This window comes from Lycium barbarum, chromosome 6 (assembly GCF_019175385.1).
Source record: "Lycium barbarum isolate Lr01 chromosome 6, ASM1917538v2, whole genome shotgun sequence".
Classification (NCBI taxonomy): domain Eukaryota; kingdom Viridiplantae; phylum Streptophyta; class Magnoliopsida; order Solanales; family Solanaceae; genus Lycium; species Lycium barbarum.
Genome location: NC_083342.1, coordinates 117,150,077 through 117,167,390, shown reverse-complemented (window position 1 = coordinate 117,167,390; position 17,314 = coordinate 117,150,077). Strand labels below are relative to the sequence as shown.

Below are 17,314 nucleotides of genomic sequence, written 5' to 3'. Positions count from 1 at the left end.
TAGAATGATTATTTCGATGTTGAAACATACGAAATTTCTGCTCTGAGTGAACTAACCTAGTTTGTGCAACACAAGATACTCAATGAGATACAGGGATACCCTACAACGGCCCTAGCTAGGTCAAGTTTCATGTGAATTGTATGATTTTTAACGAGGACAATTTTTTCTAGTATGTGGCTGCTATGGCCCATGTTAAGTGTGCATGGTGCCAAAACACCGCCTGATTATGAAAAATGAAAATATTACCACTATGATTTCCTTCCTTTCTTTAGAAAGAGGTAAGTAATACTCCTACTTATTAGTACAAAAAGGAAAAAAGAGAGAAGATAAAAAAAGAATAATGAATGAATAAATACAAGCAAAGCAAATTGCCACATGGGTAACAAAATAGCTGAACTGTAGATACCCTTATGGCAATAAGGTCCCATTCTTCTTTATTTCCTTTTTCTCCCCTTTCATTATTTAAACCAAACCAACACAACCATAGAAGTTAAGTAAACCTACATTTCTATTTTAAAAGTAATCACTTGCTACACTCCTTTTTCTTGCTACTACTATAGTCCTAATTAAGAAGAAAAACCATAAGCTAGAAGCATCTTTAGAGTACCACTATAATGGAATATCATCATCATCTTCATCAAGAATTCTCCGTCTCTAGTTCTTCTTCTACAACTTCCTCATCATTTACAAGTTCTTCTAATTGCTTAAATTCTCCTTCAACCACCACATCTTCTACTTCTACTTCATCATCTTCTTCCCATGAGGGCATTGCGAAAACCCCATCAAAAGACTACTATTGCAAATCCAAGAAAAGCTCAATAAAAGTTCAAGATTTCACAAAAAATGGGAATTGTCACAGGAATGAGGAGAACAAGAAAATTAGGAGAAAAAATGAAGGTGTTGTTGATGAAAAACATCCAACTTATAGAGGAGTTCGTAAGAGGAATTGGGGAAAATGGGTGTCCGAAATTAGACAGCCTAGGAAAAAATCAAGAATTTGGCTAGGGACTTATGCCACAGCCGAAATGGCGGCTCGAGCTCATGATGTCGCGGCTTTAGCCATCAAGGGTGACGCGGCTTACCTTAATTTCCCTCATTTAGCCGATCAACTCCCCCGACCGGCCTCCACTTCCCCTAAGGACATCCAAGCCGCAGCTGCTAAGGCTGCAGCTAGCACGTCTCTCGAGGAAAATTCCATCAGAGATGAAGCTGAGTCTAGCCAATTGACCGAGCTACACAGTTCACATTCATCGACGAATTTAGCCTCGGAGAACACGCAAGAATTACTTAACTCTCCAACAATGGACCATGATGACCCATTTTTCGATCTACCAGATCTTACTATTGATAGAGTGGATCAAAATGACCGATATCAGTACCCAATTTCGACGTGGCAGCTGGCTGGAGCCGATAGTGGAATATTTCGGCTCGAGGAGCCGTTTTTGTGGGAGTGCTATTAGAGCGAAAAATAGGATTGTACTCTTTAGACATGTTTCTTTTCTTTTCTTTTTTTACACTGACAAAAAGTCACAAAACATCCATCATGTGTGTTTTATTCTCAACATATAATTGCAAAGCCCAGAATGTGAAACCATGTTCATATAACACATATATATATTTGAGTTTTGTCTATTGTCATCATTCATTGTTGTTGTGCAGCTTCAAAAAATATACAATTACTTTCTTCTTTCTTTCTGTATAATCATCAGATATTCAATATCATTGATCCGATTAATACAAAGTTCAAACCCTGTAATGCCCTGGAGTAAAAATGTAAAGGTAACTGACTGTGTATTGTTGATTTCGCACGCTTATGTGTGCACATAGTTTTTTTAAATGATACATACCGAAAATTAGAATAAGATCCAATACCAGATTTTGGCTTTTTTTCTTTGGAGGGTTTTAAGGGGACAAGTCACTTTCCTAAGAGTTACCCTCTTTACTGTATACTGGTAGTTGGCTTCAATTACCCAACCCCTCACTCCACCCTCCAATTAAGGAACCAAGACCAAAATATCAGACACTAACATAACTACAATATATATACACATACTTAGTAGATAGTAATGTTTAATTAGATAGATAATCCGATCAATAAAAGAGTGACATCTATTAACGTGTACGTCTGTTCTTAAAATTGCTTGCTTGTGGATTTACTTGACAATCGATACGACTAAAAGATTGCAACTTTTTCTGTATGAGTCAAAATCACCTTGTATCACTGTTGTAAGATTAAAAGAAAAGTTTAGAAAAGGCAAAGTCACTTCATTCACCTTTGGTTAAGCTTTTGATCTCTTGATAGTAACATATGGTATGGATTTAGAGGGCAATTAGAATCCAGATTCAGTAAAAGTGTACTAGCTCTTTTCCATAGCATCATGATAATGGTAATCAATGAATTAGTTAGTCATTATCGCTTGATTAATTTTTTAACCTCTCTGTCGGGAGATCTCCTTAGAAAGCAAAGTCATAGAGAGTGTATTATTGTCCTTGTAATTTCATTTATGGTTATTACACAAAAATAACAAAAATCGAGTTAAAACAGACATTATCAATAAAGTGAAAATAATACTCCCTCCGGTACATTTTACTTGTCGTGTTTTTTTTCTTCACACTTCTTAAGAAAACATTAATTAAATTAAAAAGATAATTTAGTCAAATTATCCTTATTTATTCTTTCGTCTCGATTTAATACTCTTCCTTTTCACCACATTAATCTCTCTCTACATTTATTGAATAAGGGTAAAGGTAAAAAACTAGAACTCCATCCGTTTCTTTACCCACTTTGGACTTTTCACGATGTTTAAGAAATAATAAATGAAGTGCATAATTTACCAATGTACCCATATTAATTGATGCATATTTTTATTGGATTTCAAAAATATTTTGAAGTGAGTAATTAATACTATGGGTAAAACAGAAAAAAAAAAAAAACAAATTGTCTTATTTTGATATGCTAAAAGTGACAAGTAAAAGTGAAAATCTATTTTTGAAATACTGGACAAGTAAAAGTGAACGGAGGGAGTACTATTTTTTTTTCTTAACTATTTCATTGTTCTTTTTAACAAATCAAGAGATATTTATTATTTTCTTCCAATACTATCCTTATCATTAAATGACTATTTCATTGTTCTTTTTAACAAATCAAGAGATATTTATTATTTCTTCAAATACTATCCTTATCATTAAATAACTATATAATGTAATAGTAATTCAAACTTAGATTTACAAAGCATAATAGGGACAATTTAGTAAAAGAAACCACCAATAAAGAATTTTTTGAAGGGAGTATCAAGTGAACAAGGGCCACGTAAAATAAAACGGAGGGAGTAGTTAATTATATCTTGATTTTCTAAAATGACAGTTATTTTGGACCATCTATTTTTAGTAAAGATAACAAGTAAAGTGGACTGGAGGGAGTAGTAAAATACTAAAATGTAACCAAAAGAAAACTTCCCCCATCTCAAATTATCTGTCGTGCTTTGTACAATAATTGTCTCAAATTAATTGTTATTTTAGAAGTTCAAGACAAAATTCATTATTCTTTTTTCATTTTATCATTAGTAGTAATTATTCTTGGAGACTACAAACACCTCAATCACGGGAGATGACACATAAAGAGAGTAAATATTAAATAAAGAGAGATTATATCTTAAGACATAAATAAGGATAATATAGTCAAAATCTCTCTTAATTAATATTTTCTTAAGGGACATGTAAGAAAAAAACACGAAAGATAATTTGAGACAGAGGTAGCAGTAAAAGACGATAGTTCTTGAAATCCCATAATAGATTGTGATTTTAGTTACATCATCTTATAGTTAATTTGGTTGCGTCCTTATAAGGGTATCACAAGTTCAATAAATATTTCTAATATCATTCAATCAAGATTTTTATATATTTTTAAAGATATTTAATAGTCTAATCAAAAGATTATACTTCTAAACTATCGTTTTTTTTTAATGTCGTATTTCATTAAAACTATACTAATTTGAACAATAACAGACGTAGATTTGGACAATAATAATAATAATAATAATAATAATAAATGACTTCTTTTTCTTCTTAAATGTTAAATATTTTAAAATAAATTCAATTTTCTAAAACCAACTAATTTTTGACATTACGTACAGAGAGTAATTAGTAAAATGGCCTAGTTGAAAATAGAATGAATATTATTGAGGAGAGCAAAATAAAAGTTTTATTTGTTCAATTGGCGGTGTATAAGCTAAGCCACTATTCAGTAGTGATACGTGACCTCAACGTCGATATCTCTTAATTAATAAATTTTGGGTCAAGTCATTATCTCCTATTTCATAGTCTATTACTCCATAATTTGGACACATTTCTTTGGGTTATTGGAAGGAGTGAAGAGACAAATCTAATCTCTTGGACCCAAGCAAATCTTCATAAGTTTATAAAATTAATTCCCAATTCATTTGTTTTTTCTTTTTCTTTGTTCTCTTTTTTGTTTGTGTAATTAAGGACCCATCTAATTATATATGAGCAGCATTTAGTGAATATAAAATTGAAAGTACTCATCATGAAAGAGAGTAGGCTCACGGGGCCAACCTAATTTTCACGAAATACATGTCGAATCCAATGAATAAATAAAGGAAAAACTTTGGAGAACTTGGAATCTTATGAAAAAATGTACTAGTTGATTCTCCAAAACTCCTTTTTAAAGGTCCCATTTGTTGAATGAACAATTCCCAAAAATACTGAAGTGATTGATGGAATACCAAGAAATTTTCGCAAGGACACCTCTTTTGTTTTTTGTTTTTAATCTTCTTATGGCTTATTACTCTTTCGTCCCAAATACAATTAGTTACTCCCTCCGAATTAAAAAGAATGTCCGGACACTTAATCATTTATACACCCTTTAAGAAAATACTAATTTCTAAAAAAATAGGTAATTTGATTAAACTGTCCCTAATTAAATAGGTGAGATTTGATCACAAAGCACTTAATAGAGACATATCTGGAAAAATAAGGTTAATTCTTTCTTGATTTGGTAAGTGAACACACTTTTTGATCCAAGAAAAAAAGACTAAGTGAACACTTTTTTTGATCCAGAAAAAATATTTTACAAAAAAGTCAAAATGTTTGATCTTTCCGCAAAATAAGAAATTAATTTATTACCCTGTTTTTCTCTTCCTTTCTTTCAGATTTGCCTTACATTTCCTATTGATGGAGTGTTAAGCTATTAAATATCTTCTTCAAGGGTGTGCAAAAATCTTTAAAAAGAAATAATAGGGGCAAGAAATAGTGTTTATTTTAGTATTGTTAATAACTTTTGTTTGATGGGGTCGAGATGCATCTTAATGATTATGTCTCAAGAAAATCAGCATCTTTTTTCTTTATTAATATTATACTCCCTCCGGATAAAAAAAGAGTGTTCACTTAGTCTTTTTTTAATTAAAAAAAGTGTTCACTTATCAAATTAAGAAAGAATTAACCTTATTTTTTTTTTTATATTTGCCCCTATTAAGTTGTTATATGATCAAATCTCAATGCCTATTTAATTAGGGATAGTTTCGTCAAATTACCTATTTTTTTTTATAGGAGTTAGTATTTTCTTAAGGAATGTGCAAATGGCTAAGTGGACTCTCTTTTTTATCCGGAGGGAGTATTATATATGCAGAGACGAATCTAAATTTCTAGAACATGGGCTCACCGAAAAAAAAAAAGGGAAAAAATGTAACCTCTAGGTAAATACTCGACTTTCAACCAAGTGCACAATTTACTTTTTTTTATAGAATGTGTTCCAGCAGATTTATTATACTAATTGGAGGAAATATACATAAAATACCTAATTTTACGAAGAGACCTTGTGTTCACAGAGGCGGATCCAGGATTTAGATCTTGTGGGTTCAATTTTAAGATTTTTAGTATTGAACACTTTATATTCTAAAATTTATGGGTTCATATCTACTATATATTACAATTTTAATAATTACTTACACATAAATTTATGCTTCGTGTCGAAAGTTAGGAGTTCAATTGAACTTAATAGACTAGATCCGCCCCTGTGTGTTCACGTGTCCCATTTTTTACACCTAAAATCACCCCATATATACGTAAGTAGATGCTAGGGTATTGTAGGAAGACAAAATATTCTGGCATCATTTGAGATTTGCTTAGTGTAATTACAAGTTATTGGAAGTTGTCCGACATCAACATTTTTAATATTCAACGTTCTAATTTAATTTGAAGTTGCTATCGATCTTATTACGTAAGCTTGAATAATAGTGGTTCGTTTGTTTTTTTTTCCCCATTTTTGCGCATGCAAATTTGCTCGAGGTATTATATGAACAAAAAGTACTTTACCTAACCAAAAAACTTATTCGTATCAGTAATTATTTGCATTGCTCAGACTAATGCATGGACGTGTATATTGCGTATAAGTATCATTTAATTATGGTTCAAACTTGAATGATAGAATATGCATAATGCATTGATTTTCATCACTAGCGATATAGGAATAATTTATAAATTAACATACTTAAGATCTTTTCTCGTCAAATATGTGATTGTTATAATTAGATTGATTGGTTTAGAATAAAAACTCGAAATAATTTCTGACTATTTAGCAAGATAATTCACGTCTACCGTATTATAGTTGTTGCTAAGATGAAACACGAGACCTAAATATCCTCTCGATCAAGGAATTAGTCAAAGCAACAATAAAAGTAATTCCTCTAATTTAAGGGAAAAGGTGAACACTTCTAGGTAATTGCGCTATAATTGTGGAATTAGTTTTAAATTTCTTTTTTTCCATAGGAGAAAAAGAAGGAAAGAACAGAAATTAAAGTAGTGATGAATGAATGATTAGAAATGTTGCTTTCTGCATCGGAATATCTGTCCAATTTGACCATTTGATGTAGAAGCGGTCTTGCAGAAATTGTCGTTATTAATAGGACTCCCTCCCAATAAAAAAAAAAGTGTCCATTTAGTTTTTTTTTTTATCAAAAAAAGTATCCGCTTATTAAATTAAGAAATAATTAACCTTATCTTTCCAGATTTGCTCCTATTAAGTGTTATGTGATCAAATCTCAATGACTATTTAATTAGAATTAGTTTAGTCAATTTACATATTTTTTTCTTGAAGTGAGTAGTTTCTTAAGGGTGTGCAAATAGCTAAGTGAACTCTTTTTTTTATTCGGAGGGAGTACTTGATAGTTCCCACGAGCAGAACTGACAAGAGGAAATGATGAAAGACTAGTTAAATAAGGGTTCTGGGATGAATATGATCCTTCGATTCTTAATCAGAAATTTTGTGTTCGAATCCTGATTATGGAATTTATTTTATTTTATTTGAGAACACTTCCCATTTTAAATGAGTTTTGCGGGTCACGAATTCGGATTAATCGAGGCTCCAATGTGCTAATCAAACATCGCGTGGAACCCCCCCTCCCCAACCAAAAAAAAAGACTAGTATAAAAAACTAACGGAAGCAGCTGGGAAATTAAGCAAAATGAATCATCGTCGTATATATTATTTCTGTATGTTATATAAGAAAAAATGACTTCGAATGTCCTCTGTTAACGAAAAATATTAAAATTTGGGGCTTAGCCCGGTAATTTAAAGTTAGTTTACCCTAGTAGGTTATTTAAAAGATAATTATAGATAAATTTCATAATAAAAGTAATTAATTAGTAAAATGAACAACAGGCTAAATTTTTACATTTTCAGTATAAATAAGCAAAATCCAAGTTAAATTAAAACATAGTAGAAGTGAGTACTTTACTTAAGCAGTGAAATTTTACGACGTCTAGCTGTAAAACATTGTCATTGTCTCTGCCGCTGTCAATCAGCACGCCAAATAATTAAGAATATCTACTGTTTGTGCTACTTTTTTATTTTATTTTTTCTTACCAATTTGACAAGCTTTAGTTTAGATTATGAGAATTTAAATTCCTTGTTTACTGTTATAACTTTTAAGTCAAATTTTACAAGGCATTATATTCCAAGGTTGAAAAAGAAAGAAACCAATCTATTCTTTATACTCCATAGTCCATATAAGGTGATCTGTGCCCTGCCTCACTTCACACACCTTACCTCTCGTCCCCAATATTATTCGCATTGGATATTTATATTAAATTAATAAATGCAAGATACATGTCTTTTACATAAGTTTTTATCACTAAATCATACATATTCTTAATTTAATTTTTAATTATTAATATTAAATTAATTGGTTCAATGTAAACACCAATACGCATGAGTTCTTACTCCTTCCCCCCTGACCTTGAGATTGGGATGGATTGTTCTTGTGATTTTTAATATAAAGAACAATAAAGGAACCTAAAAAAGAAAAACACATTAAAGGAAACATGAAAAAAAGGCGTTCAACTATTCACTCCTTTAATTTTGTGGAGAGAAAAGCAATGGATGCATTTATTTCCTTTTCTCCTTTTGTTTTCTGGAAACATGAAAAAGTTGAAGAAAGTTGGATTCTTTTCTTTCCCTCCCACCTGTTTCTCGTGGCATCACCTCTTTCTTGACTCTTCAACTTAATTGACCATTCACCTGGCCCCCACCAATAAAAGAAAACAAAAAAAGTAAAAACAAACACAAATTATTTCATTTCATAGCGTGTACTCAAGAGTATGACCTATTGTGTCTAGTAAATCTCTCTAGGAGACAAGGTTTCAAATTCAGAGATAAAAAATACTACTATGTGATTCTTCTTATTTACCTAAATTTTGATCAACATAATTATTCAATATTTGTGCGAGTGATAAGTAGCACTAGTGCACACGCTTGGCCCGAACAAAAAAATAACAACATACTCAATGTAATTTTACAGGTGGAGTCTAGTGAGAACAGCGTGTACGAATACCTTACCCCTACCTCGTGGAGTGTACTTAGAGAGGTTGTTTCCGATAAGACCGGCTTCAAGAAAAACATTTCAAAGCGTTTTGAAAAAGAAAATACGGAAACGAAGCAGACATGCATGACAAACAAAAAGGAAAGCAGTACATAGCATTCAGAAAAAGAAACAGTGACAACAGTGAAATAGTACAACAAGAAATACATGTGGTAACATAAAATGGAAGATAAGAGAATAATGTTAATACTGCTGTAATAAAGTGAAAACATATATATATATATATATATATATATATATATATATATATATATATATATATAGTGCTCCAAACTGTCATCAACCCTATCCGCTGAAAAAGCGAGGCAATGCTCAACTACCTACTAACCTTCTACCCTGATTCGAGACCTCCACACCGTCCTATCTACGGTCATGTCCTCCGTAAGTTGAAGATGCCCTATCTAATCACATCCCCCACTACTTCTTCGGTTTACCTCTACCTCTTCTCACACCCACCAATGCCAATCTCTCGCACCTCCTCACTTGGGCATCTATGCACCTCTTCACAAACCCAAACCATCTCAGCCTCACCTCCCTCATCTTGTCCACCACTGAGGACACTCCCACCTTATCCTGGATATCTTCATTCCTAATCTTATCCTTTCTGATACACCCACTCATCCAATTCAACATTATCCTCATTTTCGCAACTTTCATCTTCTGCATATGAGAACTGCTAACAATTCAATACTCCGCCCATACACCATGGTAGGTCTAACCACCATTCTGTAGAACTTACCTTTAAGTTTTGGTTTCACTTTCTTATCACACGCAAGACTCTAGAGGTGAATATCCATTTTGTCCACCCTGCACCAATACGATGTGCGGCATCATCATCAATCGGCCCCGCTCATAATAAGTGTCACTTTAGCCCAAAAAAGTTGTCCCATAATAAGTGTCACCTTAGGAAATCGAGACATAAATTGACTAGTTTTTCCAACTCTACCCTTAGACAAAAACTGACAAGTTAAAGTAATATTTAGATGATGATTGGAAAAGCTATATAGTAACTTGGTATTGTTGGATTCCCAAAGGTTTACTACTTGTGCATGCTCTAATCAAGAGGAAAAAGTAATTTATTTTTATTATATAAGAGTATTTTAGTAAACTTCACATTGTATTATTGATTTCTTAATAAGCGTATTTTTTGCTAAGTAGGCGTTTGAACATGCGATTTGAAACCGTAAGATGAAATCAACGTTTGGACATACATTTTTTCCCTTTTTCCTCCCCCAGCTATCTACAATCCGCATCCATTTTCGGCTATTCCAACCAAAAAAAAAAAAAAAAGATTTTTTTTTAGATTTCCTTAGAATTTTGTGCAGTTAGATTTCCTTACTTGGATCTGTGAAATATAACTAACTATTTATCCTTTGAATTTTGTTCTACTCTTTTTTTTTTTTTTTTTTAGGAGGGAAAAACGTAGCCATTGTTTGATGATTTCATGGAGATATTTGCTAGAGGGAAAGGCTGGTGCTGGCAGAAAGGAGAAAAGGGTGAAGAGAAAGAACTCCTAACTAGAGTTAATATTGTAGTACATTGTTTAGTTAACAAAACAAATCTGGTCCATTAAAAAATTATAGAGACAGGTGTAAGCTATTTAAGATGGGACTGGACCAAATGGAGAGATAGGAGGGGAGCTGGATCCATATCTAAAACGCAACCCATAATAACAGCAAGCATGATCAAACGCGTTTTATGTGTTATATCAAAGTGTGATTGGTCGGCGGGAACCAGACATCATGAGTTTAAAATCGCTGATAGTGATTTAATTTTTTAATAATGTTATTAGGTAATCCAAAATCTCAAACATGAGATGTACATATGCGTTGAACATGGTCATTTAGATACCCTGGTCAGTAATCATTTGTTTAGAATAAGTGAGCCGGTCCAAAATTATGTACGCTAGTTGATTGAGGTTTAATTAACAACCATACTTGACAGTGACTAATTAATTAATGCCTTCATTAGGGGTGTTGAGGGGGGAGGGGGGGGGGGGGGCAGAGGGCACAAAGGTGAAATTGTGATTTCAAGTTTATAAGTTTTGAATTCTAAAAAATGTGACTTACTAAATTATAGATAAATTATTTATCCAGTGAATTTTCACGTTCAAACACAACGTCAAAATCTTTTGAATATGTAAGCAGAATTGTCGTTCCGTCTTAGGGGGGGAAATAAAGAACAAAAGAAACGTAGACTTAACGATGAAGGTCAATTCTGCCACAAGGCAAAAGAAAAGAAAAAGTGATTAGCTACTATATAATACTAGTATTATATTGGAAAAAGAAACTTAATTTATATTATATTGTTTACCCTAACTCCTATTCGAGCTATGAAAATAGACTAGGCACTCCTGAAGTAGTAGTAATCAAGAAGTCCAAGCGAGGAACCCTAATTAGAAATTAAAGAATATCGGCTAACAGTAATGAACACTTTCAAAAGAACATAAGTCATAATTAATGAACTTTTTGAAGTCATCCGATGCTGATGTACGATATCTATAACAAGTTGTCATTTCGAGTAGATCTTCACAATATTTTAGTGCGAAAAATAATTGATCTAATTGTTGGGGTTTCTTTTTTCTACCTGTATAGGACACTAGATACAAATAACAGGAGTCCGGAGCCTAAAGGACACAAAAATTACACAAAATAAACCAAAAGAGGGGCTGCCTTCCACTATATATCAAAAGGGGTATAACGTGGAGGGGCCAACGTTATACCCCAAAAAAAAAATCGAATTGTCAGACCAAAAAAACAATAAAAAAAAATTAATGGTATAACGTGGACTGATCCACGTTTTTGAATAACGTGGATCAGTCCACGTTATACAATATATATATATATATATATATATATATATATATATATATATATATATATATATATATATATATATTGTAAATTGTGGGTTGTCCACCAATCTGAGATAATATTTATCGGAACCAATACCAAAGAAAAAAAAAATTGGCCAACTTTATTTTTTGAAACACTTAGTGTGTTTTTGCATACTTTGACCAACGATTAGTCGTGTGTCAGGACTCCGAATCGTCAATATTTATATAGAACCTGATATTTTTTTCTGCCTATAATAATGTAGGCTCAATACATCAAGGATACGTATACGTTCGGATCGTCATTTTAGGGGTTGAAAAGGTGCCCGAAGTAAGTTTTGTTTGAAAGAACTTAGTGTTTGACTGTAAGGTTATTTTAGTCAACTTTATATGTCGAGAAAATTAGTCAGCTTTATTTTCAAAAATTGAAACTGCAGAAGTGAAATTGACATTCACAGCTACATTACCCCGGGATTTTTACGTTGAAATTTATTGCGTATCATCATCTTATAGGTAAATAAAACTGAAAATTTCATGCCAATTTGGGGGAAAATTGAAATTGAATAGGATAAAAGGTGTTTTTTTAAAAATCGGCTCTGCCAAACCGCCTTGCGGCCATCTCTCCGCGTAGATCTCGAAAAAATACGCAAGTTAAAAAAAAAATGCGTAAAACGGACGTCCGAGCGCAAAGTTATGACTATCTAAAGTTTGACCACTTTACAACTAGTTTTTCTCCCTATATTTTTTAGAATTATATTTATATTCAAAATAAATTTATGTCTTGATTAAAAAATAACACGCTTAAATTAAAACCTTAAAAAATAAAACAGCCTGATCGAATTGATCAGGTCATGTAGGAACAAGGTTCAAGTCTACCGGTCTGTTAGGATGTCTCAGCTGCATACATCACTGCACTTCCACTTGACACCTATCGTAATGACCCTTCACCCATTCCAATATAAAGGATTGGTCAATCAAATAATAGATAGTAAATGGGTCGGTTTGAAAATAAATGAATTGCTATGAATGCATAAGCAGGTAAAGAGTACATGTGTTGAGCTACCAAAGAAGTAATAACCCCTAAAGAAGCTAGAGCAAGGCCTAATTGAACATGAAGCGAATTGTTGATACACTTAAACCTTAAATAAAACTTACTTCGGGTACCTTTTCAACCCCTAAAACGACGATCCGAACGTTTACGTGTCCTTGATGTATTGAGCCTACATTATTGTACGCAAAAAAAATATCAGGTTCTATATAAAATATTGACGTTTTGGAGTCTTGACACACGACTAATCGTTGGTCAAAGTATGCAAAAAACACTAAGCGCTGCAAAGAAAAGATTTATTAAAATAACATGTTGCGATCTTTTTATGGAAAAAAACACTAAGTTCCTTAAGTGTGTTATTTTTTAATGCGTAATTTTCTTTCGAATATGTTGCAAAAAAAAAAAACGCATAAATCGGACGTCAGAGCGCAAAAAACCGCATATATTCGAAATAAAGTTACGCTTTAAAAAATAACACACTTAAATCTAAACCCTAAAAATAAAAAACTTTAAGCTAATGACAACAAGTCTTCAAACAAAAATGGACGTCTATGTATATAGAACACTTAAACCTAAAGTTTACAAACAAAACTTACTTCGGGCACCTTTTCAACCCTAAAATGACGATCCGAACGTTTACATATCCTTAATGTATTGAGCCTACATTATTGTACGCAGAAAAAAATATCAGGTTCTATATAAAATATTGACGTTTCGGAGTCTTGACACACGACTAATCATTGATCAAAATATGGAAAAAAACACTAAGTGTTTCAAAAATAAAGTTGGCCAATTTTTTTTTTTTGTACTGGTTCCGATAAATATTATCTCAGATTGGTGGACAGCCCACAATTTACAATATATATATTGTATAACGTGGATCAGTCCACGTTTTACAACATATATATTGTAAAACGTGGACTGATCCACGTTATACAACATATATATTGTAAAACGTGGATCAGTCCACGTTATACCATTAATTTTTTTTTGGTCTGACAATTCAAAATTTTTTTGGGGGTATAACGCTGACCCCTCCACGTTTATACCCCTTTTGGTATATAGTGGAAGACAAATCCACGTTATACAACATATATATTGTAAAACGTGGATTGATCCACGTTATACAAAATTATTTGTATAACGTGGATCAGTCCACATTATACCATTAATTTTTTTATTTTTTTTTGGTCTGACAATTCGAAATTTTTGTGGGGGTATAACGCTGACCCCTCCACGTTATACCCATTTTGATATATAGTGGAAGGCAGCCCCCCGATTTATTTTGTGTATTTTTGTTCCGGACTCCAAGTAACAGTGAGGGGCAAGTCATATCAAGGTGTCTTCATTTAATAGTAAAACTAAAGATCCTTGTGTAGTTGTGCTAGCTAAGTTTCTCCCAATTTATTTTGGCTGTTAATTAACCTCTTCTTTATAATAATAATAATAATAATAATAATGAAAAGCATTGGTAGGTGCTGATAGTTACGTTTACTTAAATAAATGGAGTAAACACTATGTAGTTGATTTTTCGATGAAACGAGTTATCTTCGAGAATTAAGCTAAAGCTAACTGATAAAACACGTTGTATATGTTTTATCGTTAGTCATTAAACTTTTTTTTTTTAATCTTCTCCTGCCTTCGTCCTTCTTCATCTACATTACAAAAAAAAAAAAAAAAAAAAAAAAAAAAAAAAAAAAAATTGACAAATATTTTAGGCATTAATCGCTCTTGCACTTTGATAGTAGGATTTCCTCCAATGTACCAAAACCAAAAATGACACGTAGTCGCAAGTAAATACATTTGTGAGCTAATGAATAAGTTCTTTTGATTTAATTTCATAAGAGCGAGAGTTTTGAGTTTCGGTATTTCTCCCTGAATAAAAAGATGCATATATCGACCATAATGGGTTGCGGGAAGATGGTTAATTAAGATTTTTTCACCTTTAATTAGAAATTTCAAGTTCGAGCTTTGAGAATGAAAAATATTTTGGTAAAAGCCTGTTCAGTGCAAATCTCTAGAAGAATCTTAGTAGCTCAGTTGGTTGGCTACGTGAATTTCACCTTATTGGTGAGGGTCGATTCCTCATCTTGTAATCCCTCCCCATTTCTCTATTCCAAAAAAAAAAAAAAAAAAAGTGCAAATCTCTAGAAAGAGCTAATAAGTTTGAAATACTGGATGCTTAAAACCCCAAAGAACATGCATATAAGGGTAAGATCAGTACCATGCATATAAGGGTAAGATCAGTACCAAGTGTTTTGGTGATTGAAAACACATGAACATGGAGGAATCCCAAGACTTGAGTGAATTGTCTCTTTGTCCTCTTCACATTGTATTTTGGCTACAAAAATTGTGGCCTGTGGACTGTGGTAAGCAACCTTTCAATTAATTTCTCAAGGAGAAGGGGGAGCATGTCCACCAAGGTATTCTATATAAATCATGCGGTGTCTCTCTAGCTGTTTTTTGAATGGGTAACACACTAACGTGATTCATTTATGTTAATTTATTATCTGTTTTACACTTGTAATACTTTTTTCTTCAGGGATCAAATATCAGTATTATGAATTTCTACAATGTGATTTAGTTGTCTTAATTGAGGTACGAAAGGGTGAAAAACCAAATAGTATTAGAAACCTTAATTAACATCTCTCCTAGAATGAATCGAAAGTTATATACATGCATATCTTACCGTAGATATTTTGAGGGGATGAAGTAGAAGGGAATAAGCTAATATGCATCTAAGTTAATTGCATACAATGATAATGTAATGTTTTCACATTATCAGTAAAATTTAACTTATCATAGCGGCTAATTTATCATATTTTGCATGTTGTCAATCAATTTAATTATAAAGTGTTACATGTATGAAGTAACTTGTGGAATCGGATACAACACTAGTCTATAAAGCTCACCTTATAGCACACTTCTGATCGGTAAATAGTTACCGTATTGGTGTTTATATCACAATCAATTTAACTATAGTTAAGTGATTTACTAAAGTCCAAAAATTTATTACTCCCTCCGTCCATTTTTACTTGTCATATTGGTACGCATATTAAGGAGCCAAAAAAAGAATGACAATTTTACTATATTACCCCTAATTATTGCTCAATAACCTAATGATTGAAATCAATAAGACATACTTTAAAAGTTGTGCAGTCACTAAGAATTCCTTGAACTTTCCAAATCAATAATTAATAATAAGGGTAAAATAGGCATAAAATGGTAAATTATCTCTTGATTTTCGAAACTGGATAAGGAGAAATGAACAACTATTTTTAGTATACATGACAAGTAAAAATGAACGGAGATAGTAATTAACTATGATTAAGTGATAGAAATACATGTGCAATCATATATCATGTATTTATTAATTCGGTATAAATATCCGATACGGATAAATTTTGAATGGAACAGAGATAGGGGGGCTTCATTCTTAAAAATCTGAGTGGAAGTAGTGATCATCAAAGGAGAAAATGCAACCCGTGACATGAGAGAGGTAGTAAAAGTTAAGGAGACAAGAAATTGACCTAAGTGGTTTCTTGAACTGAAGTTAGCAATCATATACAAAAGACGACGATTCTTCTTTTGTTTGATTATCATTTTTGAACAAACGCTGATACAATATGAGAGACGCGCAATGCATGGAGCATGTTTAGACAAACTTGCAAACGCTAGCAATTGCTGCTTAATTAATTTGTGAATATTTATGATATTTTGTTCTCTACCATGAAAACAATGATTTTTCGTTTGTTACTTATTGGGGATTTATTGTATTATCACTTTCATCTATCATTCAGCATTTGTTTGTCATATAACTCATCCCATTCTTTGGGGTGGTCAGTTTCCCATACACAGAGGGAGAACTTGACCCTCATGTGCAGTCTTTGCACAACCGTGCTTCAGTGTCTCTTTAACCGGAGTCCGGAGCCAAAATGGGTTATTTTTGCAGCTATTAGGCCAAAATAGTATGTTTTTTTTTTTTAGACCAAAATGGGTATTTCGTTGGATAACCAACGAAATACTCACACTCACACTGTTCCGGTGCCGAATGAATTGTTGCATTTCGCTACATGTGTAGCGAAATGCAACAAATTAATTTTTTATTTTTATTTTTGCATTTCGTTGTGCAATTCACGAAATACAACAATTTTTTTAATTTTTTTTTTGCAATTCGTGAAACTAATGAAAAAAATTGTTTTTTTTAATTTTTTTTTTTGGCATTTCGTTGTGCAATTCACGAAATGCAACAATTTTTTTTTATTTTTTTTTGCATTTCGTTAATTGATCAACGAAATGGGTTTTTTTTTTTTTCTTTTGCATTTCGTTGTGCAATTCACGAAATGCAACATTTTTTTTTTCTTTTTTTGCAATTCGTGAAACTAATGAAAAAAATTGTTTTTTTTTTTGCATTTCGTTAATTGATCAACGAAATGGGTTTTTTTTTTTTTTTGCATTTCATGAAATTAATGAAAAAATCTGTTTTTTTTTTATTTTATTTCGTTCATCTAAAAACGAAATTGGAATATATATATATATA

General features: G+C 32.2%; 1 protein-coding gene across 1 annotated transcript; it reads left to right on the top strand.

The window, feature by feature from the left end:
* Window positions 1–396: 396 nt before the first annotated feature.
* LOC132645768 (ethylene-responsive transcription factor ERF039-like) lies at window positions 397–1,641 on the top strand. The gene has a single exon (XM_060362961.1). It carries the CDS (start codon window positions 615–617, stop codon window positions 1,458–1,460), a length of 846 nt encoding a protein of 281 aa, XP_060218944.1. The 5' UTR covers window positions 397–614; the 3' UTR covers window positions 1,461–1,641.
* Window positions 1,642–17,314: the final 15,673 nt, after the last annotated feature.

Excerpts from the sequence above, each read along its gene's own strand:
- LOC132645768 (XM_060362961.1), top strand. The coding sequence starts at position 615 with ATGGAATATCATCATCATCTTCATCAAGAATTCTCCGTCTCTAGTTCT.